The sequence below is a fragment of the Toxotes jaculatrix genome, chromosome 7 (assembly GCF_017976425.1).
Source record: "Toxotes jaculatrix isolate fToxJac2 chromosome 7, fToxJac2.pri, whole genome shotgun sequence".
Lineage (NCBI taxonomy): Eukaryota > Metazoa > Chordata > Actinopteri > Toxotidae > Toxotes > Toxotes jaculatrix.
The window spans coordinates 18,103,545-18,128,621 of NC_054400.1; the positions used below are offsets into that span (position 1 = coordinate 18,103,545).

Consider the following 25,077-nt stretch of genomic DNA (forward strand, 5'->3'; position numbering starts at 1 on the left):
CTCTCACGGTGATTCATTTCTCCCAATGGGAGCTTAACTTGGCTGCTGAGGGAGGCAATTTACTGTGAATTACTACAGCACTTCAGCGCTGAGAGCTTGTATCAGATGGTGACAGCAAAACAATAAAAATCCAAAAATGTTTTGTCACTCGTGTTTCCAGATGAACTGGGAACATGTTCATTTATCATAGAGCAAGCTGCGCTTGAGGTGAATGGCATTTTTACACAAGAATCACAAGAGGATATTCTGTCAGCTTGAACAGATAGTGCCCTGTACTCATAGCATGATTAATGTGCCAAACAAAGTCCCTTTGCTCTTGTGCCTGTAAATATGGATTTCTGTGGTATTATGTAAATGTAAGAATGTGTAAGGACGTGTGAGTGAATGAGTGTGTGTGAGCACATTTATGTGTAATACGATGGAGTGGGTGTTCTGCAGTCCATTTCATCTCTGAGACATCTCTGCTACAGGTAGACCTTGTGACATCGCCTATCTGCTCTGTGACAGGAGTGAGAAAGAAGCCCATTTCCACCTGTCATTCACGAAAAGCCAGGAGCTCCCGAGAAGCTGCTCGCTCATTGAAAATGTGAATCCTCGCTGCTAGTATTTGTGCAAAAAAAAAAAAAAAGGGCTTGTTTAAGAATGCAGTGGATTTGTGGAATATTACTTTTATACTTTAATACACAACATTTTGAGTGAAGTCCAGGTAATACTGTCAAAGAAATGCACTGAATTGAACAACCTGAAATAAATCAGGCACAAGGAAGAAAGAAAGGAAAAAAGTACGTGTCACAACACAAAGATATATGAATAAGATAAATATTAAACTTTTATTTGAAGAGCATGCCAGCGGAGGTGCCTTGAAACCCCGCATATGGATCTACATGTCAGGATCTATCAATATAACCTGTAAGGACTTTCCTGAATAATTTATGTGCCAAGATGCACATTATTGTTTCTCAGTATGTTTTGTTTGAACTCAACTTTATGTATGTATGTACAGAAAGGCAACCACTTGATTCCCCTGTGACCTGGCTGACACAGACTATCCTGCTGATGCAATTCCCATTTGTTGTGAGTCCTAACAGTTATTATCCCCTAACTGTAATGGTGTTTACTCACGGATAACATAAACTTATCTACTTGTACGTTTTGCTGTAGCAGTGCTTCTTTCCTTATGAGAATTGAGTGCCATGATTAGGGGTTCAATTCCCTGTCCGGTCAACGCCAGTGAAAGAAGTATATAAAGCGTTACAGATGACTGCGTCCTCCAAACCGACACACACACACACACACACACAGTTACACACAGTTACACACCGGCACTGTCTGTAGGATAAGCGACTGAAGGTATGTGTTAACAAAGTTGTCTGTTGTAGATTGATGGTGCCAAAAGCCTTTATCTAATTTGGCTTTCTCTCCCTCTTCTCTGTGTGATCCTCATCCCCTGGAGGATTCTCGGTAAGTGACAGTTCAATACCTCCCTCCATATGCATTCAAACACAGAAATGCACACACCCCACACACACACACACACACACTACTACCCCCTACTTTCATTGCCCAGAGGAAGCAGGAAGACCTCTGCTGAGTTGGGTACACTCCTCCATCTGGAGAGAGGCAATGATTATTAGCCTGCGGGATGGAATCACACACACACACACAAGTAGACACACACTCACATACACAATATAGTTCTAACAATGTGTTGTTTTCTCCACATTTTTTTTTAGCTACTCACCATCACTCACTATCAGTCACTCAGTTGTGAATCCAATCGCAGTTATGTTAATATGCCAATGTCTCCCTGCAGTTTAATGCTTCCTAAAATGTCTTTACCCTTCAAAACTCAAACTTGTTACTCGAGTCCCACAAGTTGTCACACAGCGTCCCTGTCATCACATCCCTGAAATCAGGTCCACATTTTTCAGCTCTGACATTTAGGCCTCTAGCAGGACAGCTAAATGTTATCGGCAGGTGCAAACCACTGTTGACAAACAGCAGCGTTATCACTTAAGCCAGAGGTAACGGGCTGAGAAGATTACTAATTGAAAATAATGACCTGCAGGGGTTGTCCATGTGGCAGGCACTTAAGCTATCCTTTATCACAGCTTAACAAAGTGTCAGTCTGCTACACAGATCCATCGTCCCGTTTTTTACCTTAACATACAGCCTAATCTGACGGGATCAAAGGGTCCAGTATCCTCTTAAAAATAATTAAAAGTGGTAAGAGACACATAATAGGACAGGGCTGGAAGGCAGGTAAGAGGGCAGAAGGAGAGGTAGATAGCAACATTTGTAGACAGGTAAATGGTACGAGTGAGAGCAGGTACTGAACATATACGATAAGTGATGGTATTAAACACTGGATGATCGTAAATGAGACTGAAACAAGACCAGCAATGAGGTGGAGGGAAGAAGATGGAACAGAAAATTTAACAATGAAAGTTTAGAGTCCAGATAAATTCAGCCTTTTAGTTTAGCACATATTATTTCATGCTGTGAGGGAGTCTAACAAAGGAGCAGCAAGAGTCAATCTTCTTTTCTCTGCAGTAGAAATTATTTATGTGGCATTTTACATTCCCCATAATAGAAACCACAAATATCCCATAACTGCAGAACAAGGACAAACACCATGAGACTGGTTTAGTTACTGGAATTGGCTCTCGCCATAACTACATGAAATACATCCTCAGATTTACATCTTTGACAATTTAACACACTGACTGAACTTTTTGTAACACTGTATTTGCCAAGTTTCATCTAGGTAACAGAAAATAATGTTCAGCTCAGACTACACACAATGGCACAGTAAATGTGGAATGTGCAAAGGTTTGGACACCCTACTAAGTCAGTGCTTAGTAAATCTAGTTTCCGGTAGCACAGAAAGAGGGAAGAATGGATTTCACAAAATTCAGCATTCTCAAAAATCAGCAAATTCCAGATCCAAAGAAAGTGAAACTGAAAAGAGGCTTGTGTATAGAACAGGACCATGATTCAAAGCAACCCCCAAAATCTGCCACGAATTACTTAAAATAAACACAAACTAAAGCTTCTGGAGCAGGCCTCACAGTCCCCTGACTTTAACATCAGTGAAAACCTGTGGGTAGATCTTAAACATGCTCTGCATGCAAGACAGCCTAAAAATATCTAAGAACTTGAAGTGACCTGTGAGGAAGTGTGGGTGAAAAATCCTTAAGCAAGAATAGAAAGACTCTTGCTACAGCTTGCTACAAATAGTGTTTACAAGCTGTGAGGTTTCTAAGTGCTGACTTAGCAGGGTGCCCAAACGGTTTGCAATCACATGTATAGTTTTCTGTATTTGTAGTTCAGGGAATAAAAAGTAACAGTGCATTAATGTAACACTGTTTTTTTGCTGCAGGGGTGTCCAAACTTTTGCATGTAACTGCTTATATAAACTTGGTTGAACATTAAATACTCAGTATGGGGACTAATATTTAATATATATAAGACACCCAGTCCAACCCTGCACTGTAAAAGCGTATCATACGTTAAATGGAAACATACTAAACCCTTGTCTTTTAACACCACAACCATTACAAATGTGTGAAGGTTAAAGTAGAGTTCAGAGATCCAGCAATTACAGTAAAGTGCACTGTGAGTACAATCTGGTTGTAGGTGCATGTAAATTGCATGGAAGCATTTACTTAAATATATACAACAGGATATGTACTTGTGTGTGCGCACATGTTTTTATACGCTTGTATGGCTGATCTTAGGTTAGAAACCATAGCAGTGAGGACATTGTGAGGACATCTTGGCCAGAGTCCTCACAACTTCAAAGGGCTGTATGATGGTTAAGACATGGTCTCAAGGTTCAGGTTTGAAATAGGTTTAGGTCAGGGACAGGGTTTTGTTTGGGGTTAGACATTTAGCTGTGATGGTTAAGGTTAGGGACTAGGGACTGCATTACACATTCTGTGTGCGTGCGTGCGTGCGTGCGTGCGTGCGTGCGTGCGTGCGTGCGTGCGTGCGTGCGTGCGTGCGTGCGTGCGTGCGTGCGTGCGTGCCTGTCTGTCTGTCTGTCTGTCTGTCTGTCTGTCTGTCTGTCTGTCTGTCTGTCTGTCTGTCTGTCTGTCTGTCTGTCTGTCTGTCTGTCTGTCTGTCTGTCTGTCTGTCTGTCTGTCTGTCTGTCTGTCTGTCTGTCTGTCAGTCTGTCTGTCTGTCTGTCTGTCTGTGTGTGTGTGTGTGTGTGTGTGTGTGTGTGTGTGTGTCTGCAGCCATAGCAGAAAAGCATCTTCAAACTGCCCCAGAACTGAGGACTGCATAAACAGCACACAGCGTGGCGCAATTATGGGAACTATGTCCATGTAATTGGCAATGAATAATGTAGAAGGACTACTGGTGGCCCTTGAAAAAGAATCATTTTGTGCGTATTTACTGTCAAAGTAAATACGCAGTTCAGTCGTTAGCTTGCAAGCACAAAGACTGAACTGGTACATCATTGCTGTTTTCACTCTTATAATTAATAATCACTTCCATCATTTATATTATTTATGATGGGAAACCATGTGTTATGAATATAATATTAATACCAACAATCCCCCTAGAAGTCCATGGTTACTATTATAAATAAGAAAACTTTGTCAAAGATCACTGACTGATGGAAGAGAAGTTCAGGGTTCAAACTTCACTGAAAAGTAATGGAATACCTATTATGCTGTTATTTTGAAATTCTTGTCTTCACTAATGCAAAAATAACACTTAAAAAGAAATCTAATGAAATGAATACTGAAAAAGCTACTTTTATAATTTATCTGCAGCATCAACACTGCAAAAGTCTAAGAAAATGTCAAATTAACCGTAGAGACAGTGTCAATGTTTGTGTCTTTGTATAAGCATTACTATCAAGCTTTCACATTTTCTTCTATCATATAACTCAATTTTGACCAAAATTATATCTACATACAATACTATATCTTGTGCGACTTAACAGACTGATTGTGCTTTTGTTTGTGCCTTTATGGTTTCAGGGTTTTGACAGTTCATTCCATCAGACTTAACTACAGAGCTGTAAAAATATGAAGGTAAATAGTTCTTTATTAAATAAACTGTCAAGACTCCAGAGTCAGTAGGTGAGAAAATATAATAAAAACTTTGGTCGAGGTCTAAAATGTCTGCCATTAAGCTTCAAACTTCTCAAGAAGTAAATTTGTGGAAGAGTTTTTAGTGTTTCCATCTTCTGTCCAATGAAGCAGACAGCAGTGTGACAAAGAACCATGGCGAGAGAACATCGGTGCAGTCCCTCTGAGACACAACAGTCTGATACTGACTGAGAGGGCAGATTTAGAGAGAAGAGAACAAAGGTAACGAGCGAAGAAGATGAAATTCCAAGCCCTTGCATTACGTTTTCCATCTGAGTCTCCCAGCAGAAATGAGGCTGGGAAAGAGATTGTTTGTGTTTTATTTGCATTAAACAACAATATTAACAGTCTACCATGGCCATTTAGATCATATCCAGAACAATGGATATTTTGAAACAAAATCAAATCTGATACCCAGTGCCTATCATTAAGCCCTTTAGGAGCACAAATGTGAAAAGGAGAGCACCAGCATTAATGGGTCGTTATGTAATGTGACCACATTTGGTCACAAACTCAATTATCTGCAACTGGTGTGTGTGAATTTTCTGCCTGTCCATATTTAACCTGTACATGTTTAATCTTGTACACAGGTCTCTCCTGAAAAAGAGCTTGCAGTCTCAATAACACTATTCAGATAAGACTAATTTTAAAAAAGGGTTAAATAGATTACAATGAAATACAACAAATTACTCAGTATAAATTAAATTAAAGCAACATTAGTCAGCAGGGGTGAACAAACTAGCCCCTTCAAAACCACATCAATATGATACCGTTGGTCTTTACTGAAGCTCGCCCAACTCCATATGCTGACAATGTATTCCTCCTGCTAATAATGTGTTCATCCTGCTAGATCCCTTTCCAAATTTCCCTGCACTGTGCCAGGATTTCACTTGTAACTCTGGTACCCCCATTTTTCAGAATTTAGCTGGTCTAATCCCAACATTTATCTTGTTAATGAACAAGGAAAAAGGACAAAAATACCAGAGGGACCAAATGTTTGTCACAGAAATAAAAACCACAATGGACACATGACCTTTGGACATTAAAATCCAGTCATCCACATGCACAGTACTAGACAGTTAACTAAAGATGAGAGGTGAGTGAGGCTGCATATGATGTGCCTCAGGATAAAATAAGATTGGAAAAAAAATGTAAAATTGCTGCACTCCAGAGATTATACACTCTATGATGGGGTCACTGTTGCCAGTGAAGAGGAAGTTCTTGCAAAAAAGAAAACCAAGAGAGCTGTGCTAGATACAGTACACCAACCCACTCCGTTTATCAGAATACCACTGTCAACTGTGTCAAAAGCTGCTATTCAAGTGATCAAGTGTGCAAGCACATGCAAGCATTTGCACCTATGCAGAAGAAAGCATTTGATTTTTCAATAAAAATCAGTGTGTCTATTTTAAATTTTCCTGGTATTAAAAACACAGCACAGTCTATGATGTATCAGTGTGATTTCATGTCCTTGCAGGGTTGAGAGCAGTTTCATTCACCATCTTCATTTGCAACTTATTTAACTCACTGTCACTGAAGTTAAGACAATTTCAATTTCCTACCACATGAACAGATAAAACATGGAAGTCACCTTCATGCAAGAACTTCTCTTCAAAGGTGTAAGTTATCTTTAACACCAGAAAGTGGTTTCTTGCCAGAAGCAGGTGGTGGTGACTGTTGCTTGCCAAGAGCTTCAGCCATTGTTGTGTTTACAATGCAAGAAGTTATAACAGGCCCTCTGAGAAGCGCTACAGGAGTTAACATTGCCGTTGCTCTCCACCACTGAAGACAGCTGGTGAGTAAACAATTGTTAATGCTAACGTTGGCTATGCAGCCATAGCAAAACTTACAAATGGTTCCTTTAAGTCAGAGAGGAGGATGATCTATCTGCACAGCCATTTCTTACAAAAGGTTATGTGGTGGTGACTCCCTCTCTTTAGAAATTATCCCTTTCTCTCTCAATTAGACATCAGTGCAGTGCCTATCTGGTAATACCTGAGTCTCTTTCAGCCCAGTGCTCAAACACACACACACACACACACACACACACACACACACACACACACACACACACAGAGAGAGAGAGAGAGAGAGAGAGAGAGAGAGAGAGAGAGAGAGAGAGAGAGAAATCTATAAATGCCATATTAGCTTCAGTGCTTGCCGATCTAATCTTCTGAGTCAACAGAGCAATGCAGACATGGCTCTGTGTCAGAAGCCACAGTAATGAACAGTCACTCATTTCACCCCAATACTGCAGAGTAGACAGGCATCTTTAAACATAAAGCCTTATTCTTCAGGGCTCTTTGTGGCTTTACTAGACTCTTGATTCATTAATTCAATCCAGGATCAAGTTGAGAAACTTTTAGTGGAACTATCACAGACTCAGAGATTTTCAGAGACTTGGGTAAATACTGTAATTTTATTCATCACATTTCTACCTTTTTAAAAGCCCTGCTTTACAAAATTAATATCAAGATTGCCAATAATAGTGCGTATAAGACAGGAACAAGCCATAAGGCTTCTGTGATTCTGATGACAGAATTCCCCTATGGCCAAGAAGGCAGAATTTGGTTCAGTCTAGTTCAGGCTGGTTGAGTCTGAGTGTGCTGAGTAGTAGTGACGTAGCTTGTGTGTCAGAGTGTTTCCAGGTTGTCCTAAAAACCAGGCCTCTGTGCTCAGCTGTGTGGATGGAACCAGTGAGGTGAAATAGTGGATAATACAGCTAATGGGTCAACCTCCTCCATTTTGTCCCTCCGTCTTTGAAATCGTTTGTGTGCCGCCCGTTGAGAAGGCGGCACACAAACACAAATGTACAGCTACAAAAAACACACACACACACACGCTGAATGACTGCCTGCAATGCTGTGTATGAAAACAAAATGCCACACTCCCCTGACATAAATTCTGCATTAGCCGTTGAGAACCTCCATGTTGCCGTAGCAACGTAGACATAGTGTAATTACCGTCTTGCGGGTCGGTGTAATAAAGCTAGACCCACAGCCCAGTGGCCCCGGGGCCCCTGGTAATGGCTTTTATGGCAATCATTATTGCCACACCGCTACACCAGGAAATACATACGAGGATATGCTTAACCTCAAAGCCCAGAGCTCATGGCATCAGACAGAAGAGCTTCAAAGCCACAGTTCAAAGAGAGGGTGCAACATGGGTTTCAGATCAACGGGTCTCTATTCAAAGATCTCTAAATTTACATAAACAAAAAGTATCTACATTTACATTAAAAAGACAGAGCTCCCTATTATATGGTTTCCTAAGTCTAGGTTTGGCAACTGGTTTGAGGAACACCCACAGTAAGCACAGACTGGACGCTCCCCATTTGCTCCCCTTAGAATACCGATATCAGCACTAAAAATACGAGGGTTTCCCGCAGCATACTACGGTGTCTCTGCTCATGTCATAAGAAACTATTAAACTTTTATGAAATATAATACTAAGCTTCAGGGACAACCAGCAGACAGTACATCAAACAGTAAAGGCCATGTATTTAATGAGTGAGGCCAGTGTTTAAACAGTCAAAAGTTACTACTTTGATAACGAGGCGAGAAGTGTCCCAGTCTGTCTGATTCAGCTCAGCGGGGGGACAATGAGTGTTTGATCACTGTACATTTGCTGAGCAGTAATTAATCAAAGAAGAATGTTGAAATGTTCTGTTACAGTCAGGTGGGAATGTGTGCGGAAAGTTAGTGTGACAATCACCAGCTAGACTCATGTTTTATCCTCAGGAGCCTACACTGAGCTGAAGTTGGTTTAACGTTTGGATTTACCAGCTGAACTCGCATCACCAGCTCTCAAACTTTTGTCTGAATTAGTGTATTTGCATCAAAGGTACTGTGCCCCCTCCACTAAACAATTTCTTGGGGGAAACCCTCAATCGCGATGTTCAATACTAAAGTGCAGAGGCAAAAAATATAACAGTCTACAGTTCAAGAGTTTTAAAAAAAAAAAGAAAACACACTAAGTGTGGCCAATGGAGATCTTTTAGCCCAGTCTTATTCATGACATCAACATACAGCATCAAAATCAGTGGAGGAAAAAAAAAAGCTTGAGTTATTTTCTGAAATGAGAAAGGGAAATTAAAAATGAAGACTTATCATTTCTTTCCGCATACAAAAAAGCTGTAATCTAATGTGAAGTGCCTAATGGAGGCTGTTTTGGCAGAGGCATGACTGAGCATCTCTAAAGCGTTTCTGACTGTGTCTCTCTCTCCACTTCTGTTCCTCTCCTCCTCTGTCTGAGTGAGGATAAATTAGCAGAAGGAATTCAGAGGGAGGCTTCTTAGAGGAGGGTTTAAAAAAGCTTTGATCAGGAACCATGCCAGTAATCTGACAAATCCATAAGCGGAGCAACTCAAATCAAGTTCTTTTGTAAGAGGCTATATATCGTTTTGGCAAGTCACCGTGCCCTGTTTTTGTGAATATGTGTTTACTCCGTCCTGCCCTGGTGATAATGAGCACATCTCTAATTATTTATTTCAGTAATTTAGGAAACCTAGAGCACTACGCACCCTGTGGTCATTTAGTTAAGTGTTCAAATGTTTTAGGATACATGCCTGGTTTTGATTTGGTTTCCTCTTTATGTTCATGTTTCTGTGTGTGTGTGTGTGTGTGTGTGTGTATTCAGTATGTGTGCACGTGTGTCATCCAAACAGCTGTGGAGTAGATAAGAAACCCCTGGAGAGACTAGTTTTTAATCCGTCACTCCAGGTAGAACGGATTTCACTGTTTCTTTCGCTTTGGCACAAAAATGTGCACATGCAAGTGATTTTGCTTCTGTGTCATTGCCACTCAGCTTTAGTGCACTGGCCTGGATGGCAAGGGGCACAAAGTGTGGACAAAGCCCCACTTAAGGACAATAGCACACTTCTATCAGTGTGATATAATGAAAAAGAGCTTCTCAGTTTCATTCATTAGCCACTCAGAGTGCTCACTTCAACAAACGATCCAAAAGCCTTGCAGAGGGGAAGGATTATAGAGCTGTCATAATACCTCTCCTCTCTCTTAAATCACATGGTGAGAACAGAGAGGGGGGTGAATGGATTTGCAGATTGGTTAGATGAAACAAAGGGAAAGAAGGGGTGATAAATAAAAGCCCAATTACACCTAGAATTTCGATGAGGTCTTATCACATATTTTCTGACACCCATGCATGTGTTCTTGTCGGCGCGGCATATTTCAACACTACAAGAGAAACGAGGAGCTCTTGGTGGTGTAGGATGTGGTACTTCATCTGCAAAAACTAGTCAGCTCCTTTTTCATATTTTTAGTGATTTAACCAGACAGAGGCAGACAGTGCAGGCGAACTGACTCATAGTTCAGTGGAGCTTGGCGGGCTGTAGCACCGAGTCAACTAGAGTCAAACTGCAGCAATAATGATTGGTTATGAGTATTTTTCAGGTCAGAACATACCTTCCATCAGTCAGTCCCATGTTTGCACACACATAACCACACCACGCACACGCACACAGGTAATGTCTGAGAGGTCAACTGTGGTCATTACCACAGCAAGGTGAGTTGAGGAATCATTGCCACAGCAACAAAAGTTTGCCGTGCGACCTTATCAAACCCTGTCCTCTTGCTATCCTTTCCCCCTCCCTTTTTCTTTTCACGGCCACATTTTGCCCTTTCTACTCCGCAGCCTGAAAAGTTCACCATCCACATCATCCTTCTGAATGGTATCTGGAGAAAAGATCTCCTTAGTTAGGTTTCAACAAAAAGGGGCTGTGCCACACCCAATTGTGTATGTGTGTGTGTGTGTGTGTGTGTGTGTGTGTGTGTGTGAGAGAGCAATCAAGAGAGAGAGGGAGATAAATGGTACCTCTTGCATTTGTAACACCTAACACCCTTAGACATCTCAAAATTACCATGCCTGCTCAACCCCCTCACACTTAAAGCTCCATCTGTATCACACACACTGTCTCACGCGCACACGCAAACGCAATCACATACAAATAAGTGTTTCCATCCTCCTGAAAGATGCTTTTTTTTCCCTCAGCACGTTCTCCCACTATCTTAACACCTCCCACCGCGTTCACTGCTTAAACAAACTCTACATGATACTTCGGGCTGTTTCCAAGCTACAGTTGCTACGGATGTCAGTCAACGCCCTACACACACACACACACACACACACACACACACACACACACACACACACACACGCTATCACTGCCATTAAATAACCAGCTTATTTGTACTACTGGCATGCCACTGAAACGTGTGTTAAGCAGATTAACATGTTGAGGACTTAGCCGTGTTGGCATGCCAGCAGCCCAGGTTTGTTATGACTCAGCCCCGTCAGCATGCTAAGAGAAAGTAAAATTGAAGTCTCAGGCGTGGCATGACTGTTACTGAGAGAGATACTAATAAGTGATCTGTGCCAGATCAACTCTCAAATGAGAGAAAAAGAACTTTTTGGTAATTTAGGTTTTTGTTTTGCAGCTGGTATTCCTTGGTTTCTTTGGTGCTGTGGTTACAGGGCAGTGTGGTGACACTGATGTGTTCACATTTCCACACATTTCTCTGTTCATCTGCCACCCACTACCCTTTCTCCAGATGGCTCTCTCATCTTTCACTTCCCTTCCCTTTGCCACTTAATTTCTCTTTAAACACTTTGATATGTATTACCATAGACTAATGATTTACATACAGGCTGTGTCCTATCCATTCATGCTGTTGAATGTGTACTACTATAAACTATTATAATTAGAGTAGTTATAATTAGGTGCATCGGAGGACATCAGATTTTCTTCTTCCTTTCTGGCCCTGATCCCAATCCAAGCCGCTTAACTGTCCTTTAAGGATATATATATAGGAGGATGTATATAGGAGCAGAACATATGTAATTCTGATTAAATACTCTATGTATCTTGCACACTGAAATAACAGATGTAGCCTAATGACTTTGGCGTACCTTATTTTTAATGAGCTACTTCCTGGTTCAAAACCATTATGTAGATCATCTTAAAATACTGATACTATATGAGTGAAAGTTTAGCTGGGAGGTAACAACTTCTGAAACTAGAGAGAGGATGAGAGGATGTATCACTCTGTTGGAGTTGTTGGATCTTCAGAAACACTTGCGACTGAACAGCAGTGTTACAGAGTCGAGATTCTTTCCTCATAAATGTTCTTTGGCTGAGTACAGACACAAACGCGACAACAGCCAACTTTAATTTTGGCCTATTTTCAAGTTACTCATGAAATTAACACTGATGACTGACATGAGAAGCTCCTAGCTCAACAATTGTGCACTGCTACTCTTTGCCAGAGAGAGACAGACGGAAATAAGGAAAGCTTTTTATTTTGCCAACATGGACAAGAAATTTCAGTCTCTCACTCCAATGCGCCCAAAAAAACATTTCACATTCATACACTCTAATTTTCACTGGCAGATATATAGTAAATGAGAGCACTGCTCAAAAAAATACGGCCCCCCTCTTTCCTTCAATGAGACCGTTGGATCTGATAGTTTACTCTGATTAATTTCCTCCTGAGTTTTTTTATTATTATTATTTTTGCAGATTCATACCAAGACAAAATCCGTGGTCTGTAGTTGCCTGATCTTATTAGACACTGAGCTGCTGTCCCCATCTTATCCAACCATGTACACTGCATTTTGCTGTTACAGCTGTCAAACTGTGAGGGAAAGCAAACATATAGGCAAAAGCAGTGAGCTAGTCAGGACAGCAATCTGCACTGTTGTCTGACACAGTGTCTTAAATTTACAGTATGACACGACTCACTGTAGGATGTTGATCATCACTGGGATTTTCACTGTCACCAAATTTACCTCAGTGAACGTGTTTGTTAAGAGACCAGAAAACTTTTAACAGAAACAACACAAAGTTTTACTGAGACAATTATAGTATTAGCAGGATTCAAGCAAATGCCATTACCAGACCATCTGTACTGTCCATCTTTCTTCACACTTGGTTTTAGCACTACTTTGCAGTGGCTAGCCACATCACCCACGTATTTCAGAAAACTAGCTATTGTTAGTCTCCCCGATTAATAAAGCTGAGATCTCACACAATTTCGTGTTCAATTTAATGGTCTCATTTAATGGTTTAATGATCTCTTTGTAGTCTTTCACAGCAGGGGGGCACTAGAAGCCTCTTGTCAGCATAGCAGCAAAAATTTATTAAATAAAGTTATAGAAATATGTTTTTTATGACCTGCACAGTTTTATGCTTAATCTTAGTTGGCATTATATTATATTTACACTAAGCTAGATAGGCTCTGAAAAAAATAAACCATGAACAAAGGAACATGCTGCAAAATTCACAAATATGAATCTAACCACTTTGCATCAAGTATAACTTCACACAGCACAGAAACACAGAGGAGTTACAGAGGAGAGACCTAACCTCACCGAAAGAGTCATTCAGCTGCTCTTAGGCAGAGAACGGAGCACAGTGTGCCTCTTTTTCATCTTTATATCATACTGTACTTGCAAAGGAACCACACTGTCAAATCCTACGTGCTGCCAAAGACAAAAAATCCAGAGAACTCTGCATGATGAGGCTCCTGGGAAAGCCGCACATCAATTTCAACTCTGCAGCAGGTGAGAGACATACAATATTTTACATGAAACTGGATGAAAGCACACATGCCACCAAAGTATTACAGCTCTTTATATTCCGTTTGGCAGTGAAGAGAAATATAGTATGTGGAGTGATATTGGTTGGGGAAGCACTTAAAGCTCTCTCTTTTTTTTTTAATTTCAGTCTCTCACTCACATGCTGGACATTAGTCTGAGACACTATTACATTTTCTTTTTCACAGTCACTTAAATGTATGTGTATTTCAGAAAACAGAGAAGAAGAGAAACAAGCAAAATAATCCTGTTAAATTGTGCTGTTACTCAAAAGTATACAGAGGACACTGAATAATAGATGTACGTTGAGTCTTTGTAAGAATAATACATTCAATAAACTGAACACAATACTGTAGTATAGTAGTGTGAATAATTGTGGAATTATATTTTATAATTTTTCTTCTTACTATAATCTTATATAATTATTTCACATTTCATTTCAAATGCTATTTTTAGAAAGTTTATCTTTATTTCATAGTTGGTTTTTTTTCATGATTCATTTAACACTGTCAGTGTCCAGGACCATGCTTTTCAGTCTTTTTTTTTCTCCAGTGTAACAGGTTCACTACCCGGCTAATCCTTTGCTATAGTATGTGAGTTTTCTGAATCTGGCAGAGGGTGAATTCTTATAGCACTGAGTTATGAGGCTGTAGTAAACAAGCCACCAGGGACAGCACTGGGCTGTGCATCAAACATTTCCTTGCCAATATGCGTTTAAAAAAGATCCAATACTTTTAAAGGTTTCTCACAGCTGTTACAAGATGTCTTTATCTGTCCACTGCGAACACAACATCAGAGCTGCAGACTCACTTGTTGCACACTCGTACTTCACCCTGCTGACTGACTCATTTCCTCAAAGATATTTGGCTGTTAGCTGTATCTATCAATACGGTTTGCAGCACACTGAACCCACAAAAATAAAAGGAAGCGAATGGCTTATTCTGAAAGTAGGAACAAAAAATGAGTATCACTGAATAGTTTAACTGCATGCACCATCAGGAATCATCTCTAAACTCAAAAATGAGAACGCCCAGGTCAAAATCTCTTCTACAGTAATTAAGACAGAAAGTCCTCTAGGGTTTATTCTTCATCTGTATCTTCAAAACAAAATAGACACCAAACACCAGGCCAAGAAGGTGCCAGAGGCAAATTCATGAAACTTTCTAAAACAACAATGATAAGTTGTGTCTGAGGTTGCACGATTGTATTATAGCTGTATATTTACATGTCTGTATGTTGGATTTTGGTATTTCCTGTGAGCACATGTAACTAATAAAGCTTTGGTAAAAGTCTCTTTCCTCAGGTCCTGCCTTGTTCCTCAGTGGATTACCATTGGCCTCTCCGTCACTTATTCACTTCCAGTTGATCTCTCTTTATTGAACTGACAGCCTCTGGTTGAGCTTTGAGGTGGGAGAGATAGTCGTTTCCAGGTACCTAACAGGGCTCTAGCTCTCGATTTAGCTCTGTTAAACAAATCCTTGTGATATGATTGTTGTGTCACATGCATTTTGTTATATAATTTTGTTGTTTTGCGGTTTTATGTCTGTGGTCTTCCACTTTTCATTGCTATCTCTCTGAAAAAATTTCCACAGAGGAATTTCCAAAAGGATGATAAACTCACCAACTCTGAATCTATACCAGTGTTTTTCAGAAGTAAAATGTGTTGAAAAGTAACCACCAGCAAAAGAGCAAATGATAGATTTTCTATCTCACAGAAAGCACTTTTAAGCGTGAGAGTCACTGATCTTTGTTCTAAAAACATCCCCTGAAAAAACTCAAATCACTGAACTATGCACCGTTTCCATAGGAACCGACAAAACTCTTTGCTTCTTCCCGACCTCTGCCTCATAAAATAATCTCACACTTGGATTCACTGTAATGAGAATTCAACACAAGCATTCAGACATTTTCAGTTTTGCTTCCCCTGGGTACAGGGGATCAAAAAAGAACAAAATGAATTTTCAACAAAACTCTAACCTGCTCTTTTTCTTGTAACAAAGCAGTGAAAAATCAACAGTACGTAGTGCACTTGTTCCATGAGAAAGATTAGAGGTCAGATGGAGAGTTTGTTGTGTTTGAACTCTATAAAATGTGCTGATAAGTTGAGATATTGTTTAAGAGGGATGTACAACATCAGTACAGCAGTAATAAAGTGTCCAAATTATGTTAAGATCATTAAAACTGCAATAACTGATTTTTTTGGCCACTTGAGGGCAGTGGAAACAAGTTGTGGACACCACATTGGCATAACATCACCTTTTAAGTAATATGAGAACATTGTTAGCAATCTCGTATTTACACATGCAGCTGTTTTGGAACATCATTATTCTTCATTTGGAGGGTGTTTCTGGCCACCTGGTAGATGTAAGCCCAATATTCACACCCCCTTTGGCTCTGTTTTTGTTTTCTGCCAGGTCCTGAGAGAAATATATGGCTCTGCAGCAATTGAATGTTTCTCTGTGATCATGAGCTTGTCACTTAATTTTGTCTGACTGCTGTTTGGTACTGAGCAGGAAGTGTACAGTGGATTTTTTGAAGCTGTTTGCTGCACCTGAAAACGATGCTATGAGAGCAGTGAGTCTAAAACAGTTAAGGGCAGGAGAGATAAACAATGAGCTATATAGGAGTAGACACATTTAAGTGTTTAGGCAGATGCATGAAATCAGTTCAGAGGAAATACTGCGTAGTCACCACACACACTGTATGTCACAGTGTATTTAATCATGCCTAATCATCAATCAGTATCATTAGATATGACATAGTAATTCAGATAAACGCACAGTAAGTCAGCAAATAAGATCTCTTCCAATAACTTACTGATCCTGACGCCAATACTGTGGCATGTTCTCTTGTGATACTGCAACACAGCCAAATCCTTCCTTTCCATTTTAGCTTGGTAACTGGTCTGTTCAGTGTGTTGTCTGCTTATGAGTATTTTACGGTACATCACATGCACACAAGTTGCTGTGTTTCAGTTTAACCCTTGTATGGTGTTCGGGTCTGCGGGACCCATTTTCATTTTTTATTAAAAGAAAAATTAAACGAATGGCTTGTAACTGTGATGAAGTAAACATCGGTTGAGTATTTTAACATAAAATTGTTTGATTGTGTTGATTTGAAAACCCCAAAATGCAGCAGGTCCACCAAACACGAATGCTGGCTAAATAACAAAAATATGAACACCACACAGGGGTTACATGGTTCTACTGTTGTTTGATGTTAACTTTTAATTGGTTATTTCATTTCCGTAACATGAGAGAAATCTCAAGAAACACATAATGAGCACCAGTGAGCCTAATTCGGGCGACTAAAGACCAGTGAGGAAAGGAGACAACCGGGTTATGGAAGCTTTTGAAGACATGCTCTGGTGCTTGGGTCGATCACAGTGGGCAAAATGTCTGTTTTCAACACTATTGTGGTCCCACTGTGACATGAGATGAGGCTCATTACAGCCAAAAGCATCAGGGTGATAGTTTGAGCTGCAAGGCTTTGACACTACCATCCTATCTCAGATTGCCATATTCTCCAAGGGAGAGTCCTCATGACATACTGGTTCACACACAATAAAATAAACACACACAGTCAAGCACACAAAACCCACACAAACAAACATCACACACACAATTTAAACCAGAAAAAACATTTTCGACTTGCTGTAAAAGGGACAGGGGATTTCTCTAACTGTACTGAGCAGAAGGCCTCCATGATCCACAGATGGCTTCATGAACTGCAGGGCATTCACATGGCAATAAAGAAAAAAGCCGACCGACACAAACAAAGACACACACTTTATCACAAACGCAATCTCTACAGACTGTCACAAACTCACACATTACAAGATAATATACTGTATAGCTACGCTGATTCAAAACCACAGATCCCAACCAAATGAAACCAGGCAAAGTATGAAGTAACAACTCTGTATCAAGTCTGTGTGTGTGTCTGTGAGTGTGTGTGTGTCTCAGAGAGAGAGAGAGAGTAAATGACTCACATCGGACTTGTAAGTGTACAATGTGGGAGCCAGACTAAAGAAGAGGAATTTTAGATTACACAAAATCAATAAGGGGCATCTCAACAAAACAGGAGCTGCAGTGAGAAAAACATGTCCAAACAAATATAACATACTGGCTGGCACAACCCCAAGCTGACATTTGTTTTAGTGCCAGTAACAGAATTTAAGGGTTATCTGTATGAGCACTCAACCCATTGTAAGTAATACAAACATTAACATTAGCCCCTTCAGGAGGAACTAAAGCAATAAGCTAAAGTTTTTGACTGGAAAGGTCATTACATGAATAATTAAGACAGTAACTATAGGTATACAATACAGTGCAGTATATGTCAGTGAAAAGGTTATATGTATTACTGCCCACAGATGGTTTTCACAGCAGACATTTCAACATGTCATAGCAGTGAAAGCGCAGGTGTAATCCATAATATTAATTAGCAACTGCACTTTTTCTTTGGTTGGCCCAGTTTCTGGGCTCTAGTATTGTGCAGACCAGTTCACTGCAATAGCTTACTGAGGACTTATGTGCACCCAAAATGACCCTGAGCAGAGGTCTAACCCAGAGGTGTCCAAACTGTTCCACAAAGGGGCCGTGTGGCTGCAGGTTTTTGTTCCAACCAAGCAGCAGCACACCAGACTGCACTCATTTAATCAACTGACCTCAGTCTTCAGACAGCTTACTGGTCAAACTGTGTGCTCTTGATTGGTTGGAACAAAAACCTGCAGCCACATGACCCTTTGTGGAACAGTTTGGACACCCCTGGTCTAACCTGTGTGGGTGTGCATATTACAGCAGTTACTAACTTAAAAAAAATATATAAATGTATTAATTAAAAATCAATTTTGAATCACAGAACAGAAATCTGTATGTCTCATTTTTTATGTGTTTGTCTTGCAGGCAATTAAATGAAAACTGAGAAGAACAGATTCACCCCTACATTAACACAGTCTCCCACCGTGGATTTAAAGTGACAAACTTTAATCCACAGTGCTCAATTCTCTCAAAGCTGCTCTCCATCACTCTCCCTATCTTGGCCTTTAATTCTCCTTGTCTTTCACTCATTCAGCCCTATCACTCAGTAAAAGATTCTCAAAGCACTTGCAGAGTAATTCTCCATCTCTCAATCACTTTCTCTTCCAACTTCTATCCTTCACTCTCGGCCTCACTCATTCAGTCAGTCACACAGAGGATCGCTCACTCACAAAGAACATACAAGAACACACACACACACACACACTCACACACCTGGCCATTACTAATGACTAATGATTCAAAATGTCTAATGATTTGAGACTAGCAGTGATGTTGTCGTAGTATCACTGTGGTTCATTTCCAAGCAACACAAATCCCAGAGGACCAAGCTTAGCTTCTCTTTGTGCACACACACAAACATAAACAGAAGCACACACACCTTTTTGACGTTATGAAATATTCTGAGTTATTTTTTTTTTTTAAATCCACACATCTTTAACATTTACATAGTCTCTAATCACATCTGTGACAAAACTGGCTGACAACCCACTTCCTCACTGTAAGTACTGCTTAAAAAACATTTCCTCAGAGATTTTTACATCAGAGTATTTGAGAATACAAAATAGCACTGGTTACTGGGGCACAACTGAAAAACCAGAAATGGATCTTTGTCTCCCACATGTCCCAGCTCAGATATCGCTGCCAGATATCACCCCACAGATTGGCTAAGTGTGATAGTGGATGGGCACCAGCTAGCAGCCAGCTTTAGTTACTCTGACCTTGCTCCATAAACATCAGCGAAGTTCTACATTTCAAAAATAGAGTGGATGGGACCACAGAGCCATCAAATCCATACCACAGAGAAGTTTCATCATTGCCACTATGACTATGGAGAATTTTTCTAGCCTGACACATGCTGCCAAAAGACATAAGGAATACATCAATTTTGAAGCACCCAAGTACCTTGAAGTTGGTGCAAAAGACAAGAAAAAAGATGTGACTTGACTGAGCGAAGTGAGTCTGGGTGTATGTGTGCAACTAGTTTCCAAAAAGTCAGTGGTTTCCCTTTTTTCATATTTCTCTCAGTAATTCCCAATGGCTTTTTATGGCAAGTCTTAAAACATAATCATAAAAATACTTACAGTTGTTCTGTGTCTTCAGGTGTATCACTCACAAGTTTTGCAAGTGCAATGTTTGTCTTCTACTCCTTTGGTTATCCTCAAACTACTACTAGTCTACACTATTACTACAAATGTGATTCTGCAACATGCACAAGAGCCATTAACCAAAATCATTCAAAGCTTCTCAGCTGTCAATTTCTCTGTTGATATTCAGTTAATGTTATTTTATTACACCTTAAGCGAAGGTAATGTTTGTTTGACCATAATAATCCTCAACAATCTTAGATTTCTTGATTTTGGCAGCAACTTTGTCACACTCCATTTCACACAGCCTCATTGCCAGCCACTTGATGCCACTGAAACCACCTAGCACAAGCAAACAAATACGAGGTGCAATCAAGAAGTTCCAAGGCTGCACCTATAACAATTAAAAACAGTACCTGATTTAAATTTGGCCACCATTCCCATGGAACTAGTCACTTTATGCAATGATACACAAAACACAGCGCTCCTGTGACATTTGGAACGCTTCCCAGAAGTCCCGTTCTGTAAACTCTTCAAGAAATGTGCACAACTCGCACTGGCACCTCCTCCACTGTCTTAACACGTGACCCTTCAGCTTGAATTTCACTTTGGCGTGCTGTGAGCAGCTGCCATGTCATGATGGAGTACCCGATTGGCATTATACTACAGTTCACGTCATTTGTGCCAACTGTCCTTCATCAGACACATCAGAACTCAGTATTGACAGTCTGACCCTGGGAAACAAATTCACAGTGTACAATGCGGCAAATGTCAGCAGGAAAACTACAAGCGTGCTCTTGGTCACGCCTCTGACCTAAAATGCCTTCTTTGGTCTTGGAACTGCAGGCTCTGTCACTGTGAAGACTGCTATTTGGTCTCTGGGTTGTGGACACAGACCCAACTCTTGTCACTGATTCTTGACATGAGGGTTGCGTCATCCTGAGCCCACTCACAGAGCTCCTCGTAAACCTCAACACGGTGCTGCTTCTGACCAAGAGTCAAGAGCCTGAGCATGACGTGAGGATTGCCCAAACTGTTCCAAATGACATGTTGACCATGTCACCAATTTCCTTCAAGGGGATCCAACGATCCTGACAATTCATTCAGTTTCTTGGACATTTTTCAGGGTTGTGCTTGTGGAAGGTCACCCTAACCTCTTGTCATCCTCCATTTTGCCCGTCTTGAAATGTGAACGCCACTCAAAACACCTGCCCAGAGCCCAGGGTCTCTGTTGCCTTCCCAATTCCCAATTTTGACAGAGAATTTGATGTTTGACTCTGCTCAGGTTTGACGTCCAAGGTGAAATTTCAAATGTGCACCTGCACATGGTCACAAAACACGTGTAACACAGGTCCCGAAGTTGATTGCGTGACATTGCGTGACCTGTGAAAGTTATTGTTTGCACCTGTTACATGCACATTACCATGCTGCTCTCTGTTCGTTAGTAACAGGAACAGTCTCAGAACTTTTTGATCGGACCTCATTTGCCTTCTTTTACTTAGTTTCAAATTTCATAAATGCTGCTACAGCAGAATCTGATCTGCAAGAGTCCATATAAATGTTGAAATCTAAGCTAATGAAACGCTGTTCATAATGCTATGGATTATAAGGTCCTAAAACCAACAGCCGCCTTTAAAAAGATGAGTAACTTAGCCCACATTTCATCTCATCTCACAGTATCTCGTCTTTGGTTCATTTAACCAGTTTTATAGGCTATTTCACAGGTTGAATCACTATTGCATGCTACAGTTGTGGCTTCTATTTACAGTTAGATATCCACTGGGTGCTGAGGGTTTTTGACAGACTGGTCCTTTGGTCAATTTACTCATCAAATACACGGAGCGCAGACACCGTAATCACCAATTGTCTTTGGTAGATAATGTGTTGTGGTGACTGGCATCATCACCTAACATTATCTAAAAGGTTAGAAAATGAGCACCAGCTTCAAATCCAGATGGCAAATAATCTCATGTATTTATGTAGTCTAGTTTACAATATAGATTATATGTATAAAACAAACCCATTTATAAATATAATATTCCATTCTAAATACAGTGTCTGTTTCCAAGGTAACAGGTGATGGAAGACTGTGTAAAGCTAAAAACACAGTAGCAAAACCAATGTCTTACTTTGGGCAGTGTTAGCAAGAGGTACCACAGAGTGAGTAATGGTTAGATCCTTCTGACTAAACTGGTAAATTAACCAACAAGTTAGTGCTTCCAAATTCTTCTACCCCATTTACCCCCTAATCCACCACTGCTGTTTAACTCCCTCCCAGGAAAGGTGCTATCTTCACACCAGCATTTCCTGTCCCATTTCCCTCCCAGCACCCAGGCCATTGATTAATCTTTGGGGGAACATGTAGAGGGGGCCTATGTATCCTCGAGACATCTTACCGGTGGCTGCTGAGAGTTGAGCACCCCCCTCTTGGTGGACCCCCCTCTGGAGCTGAGCCTCTTCCATGACTCTGAGAAACGCCCCCTGGTGGTGGGACGCCCTGGCCCAGATGTCCCGGACGCGACAGATGAATCATCCCGGGTGGAGAACGGCCGCTCCCTTCGCAACTCCCTCCGCTCAGCCCACTTCTTCTTGGAAGCCATTGTTGCTGAAAATTTAGTTGAGATGTGGGAAGCAGGGCAGCCACGCTGAGTCGAGGAGGCTATTCTTTAATCAAACTAGCGCCACAGGTGGCATCGTCACTTCATTCTTAACTCTTCTGCCAACTGAACTAGCCTGATTCGCTCAGTGTCTCTCTCTTCTTTTCTTTAAGTCTTCTTTTTCACTTCGAAAGAGTGTGCAAGAGAAATTTTCTCCTTTCTCCCTGTTTCTTTTACTTTTTATCTCTTCTGAGCTTTTGATCAAAAGGAGTGGGACAGCAGATCTCCACCTGCTCGGCTGCACTCCTGTGCTCTTCTTTTCTTCCCTGTAGCGTTCCTCTGGGAGGGATGAGAGTCAGAGAGGAGAGGTGGCGAAGCAGAAGGTGCTGTCTGCACCCTGTTGCATGTGCTGTTACTGTGGCTCGGCCGTTGATGCTGTTCTCCCTCCACACAGGGAGAGAGAGAGTGAGAGAGAGAGAGAGAGAAACAGTGAAACAAGGCAAAGAGAGAGGGAGGGAGGGAGGGAGAGAGGAGGAGGGGGTTGGAGGGTACGATGTTCAGATCCGGGTAAAAGGGGCTTCAAGACAGAGACAAAATGATAACAAAGAGCTCACAGAGTGGCTGGGGAAAGAGCAGGAAAAGACAGCGAGACAGGTGAAGAGAGGAAGAAAAGGCTACCAGACAACGAAAACGAAGAGACAAGCAAGAGTCTCTGGAGTGCAGGGTTCCTGTTGAGCATAGCGCAGAGCTGCTTTAAGCTGACTGAGAGGCACAGACACCCTGTTCAGTAAGTCACTCTCTCACTGTGAACACTGTGTCTTGAATACCCACAGCTACTAAACCTCCATCTCCTCGCTCCCCTCTTCCTTCTGCTCCCCGAGCTTTCATTCACAATCTCACTCTCTCCCCATTTGCTGTGCGGGGTACATGTCTCCCCCTCTCCTCCTCCTCCTTCTTCTTTCTCTTCTTTCTCCTCTTCCTCTTTGATGTACATGGTTCACAGTTCATGAGTTAAGCCACCTGAGCCTCAGTTTCGCTGTTGCAACTGAAGAGTAAAGGACGAGACCCAATAAAACTGGCAGTTGTGGTTTTCTCTGCTCTTTCCATTTCCTGCTGCTTTTCTGTTTTATTTCTTCCTCTTCCTCCACTTTCTCATGTCTCAAGTCTTCAGATGTGTCAAAAGGCATGCCATGCTGTGGAGTTGTGGAGTTGACAGAAGGTGAGAATTTGTAAAATTGAAAAATGTTTATGTTATGTCCTAATGCAACAGCTGTATGAGACTCTGAAAATGCTTCTAGCTCTATTTTAGCCAAAGAAGAAGAAAAAAATATTCTGGGACAAGAAAACAAGATGAGAGAGAGTGAGAGAGGGACAGAGAGAGAGGGACAGAGACATGGAGACAGAGTAAGGAGAGGTGACAGTGTCTGAACACCAGGGACATTGTTGTCGTCGCTCACAGCAACCACTCACCACCTGGGAGTACGCTCTACTGTGTATAAATGTGTGTGTGTGAGTGTGAGTGTGTGTGTGTGTGTGTGTGAGAGAGAGAGAGAGAGAGAGAGAGAGAGAGAGAGAGAGAGAGAGAGAGAGAGAGAGAGAGAGAGAGTACGACAGAGCAAGTGAGAGACAGAGAAAATGAAAAAGGAGGACAGAAATTCCCCGAAGGATGAGAGCAGGAAGAGCTAACAAGTGATACAAGGAGAGCAGGAGAAAGAGGGAGAGAGAGTGGCAGAGGGAGCAAAAACGCATGATCACAAGTTTTGATCAAACACAGAACGACATCACAGGGACATCAAAGTCAGCTTTAACTACTGTACTGACTAATGGCCACAGATTTTTGTTAAGTATAATGTACTGGATCAGAAAAGCTTAAATGGAAATGGAAAAGTGTAAAATGCTTCAGAAATTAATGGTCTAAGCATAGTCAGCTTCACCACACAAGAAAAAACCAACTGACCACAACACCTGACACAATGCATCAGTTAATCGATTTGCTGATTGATGGAAAATGTATTAATAATATACGTCTCATTTAAGCAGAAATGCTCAATTCACTTGCTCTAGCTTCTTCAATGGCAAGATTTACGGTGTTGTAGAACTGTAAACTGAATATCTCTGGATGCAGACATTTGAAGACATGACCACCTTGTTTTGTGGGAAACTGTGATGGCATTTTCACTATATTCTGACATTTTATAATCTGCAGGTTTACCCAAAATGAAAACAATCGTACTTGCAGCCCCTGTAAACTGTTTGCAGAACATACCGTCCTGTACATACATATATATTTATATATGGATGCGGACATATATGCATATTTTTTTTCAGTAAAATTAAAATGAAATAAATAAAATAAAATAAAATAGCCTAGGTCACTGGCTATCACTTAATGCCAGTTAAATTGTGTTCAAATTGCGTTGTAAGGTAACTTTACAGGTAATGCTATATGTCATTTATACATACATGTGCTTTTACTGGCCTGTAACATCTAATAAGTCAGTGAATATTTACTTGTCGCACATTTTGGAAAAGCAGGTTAATGGATCTCCCATACTCTGACAGGTGTCACTGATATCTTAATTAACCGAAGCTAAGCTTTTAGCGTGCTAAGGCTAGCCCATTGCAAAACTTAAGG

At 40.9% G+C, this 25,077-nt stretch overlaps 1 protein-coding gene across 2 annotated transcripts in view; it reads right to left on the reverse strand.

Moving 5' to 3' along the window:
• The window catches only part of trpm3 (transient receptor potential cation channel, subfamily M, member 3), a 128,269-nt gene extending 105,824 nt beyond the window's left edge, over positions 1–22,445 (reverse strand). For both annotated transcript variants that reach the window (XM_041041802.1, XM_041041801.1), the window contains exon 1: positions 22,242–22,445. In XM_041041802.1, coding sequence (XP_040897736.1) covers positions 22,242–22,445 — 204 coding nt within the window. The remainder of the gene's footprint in view (positions 1–22,241) is intronic.
• Between the last annotated feature and the right edge of the window lie 2,632 nt (positions 22,446–25,077).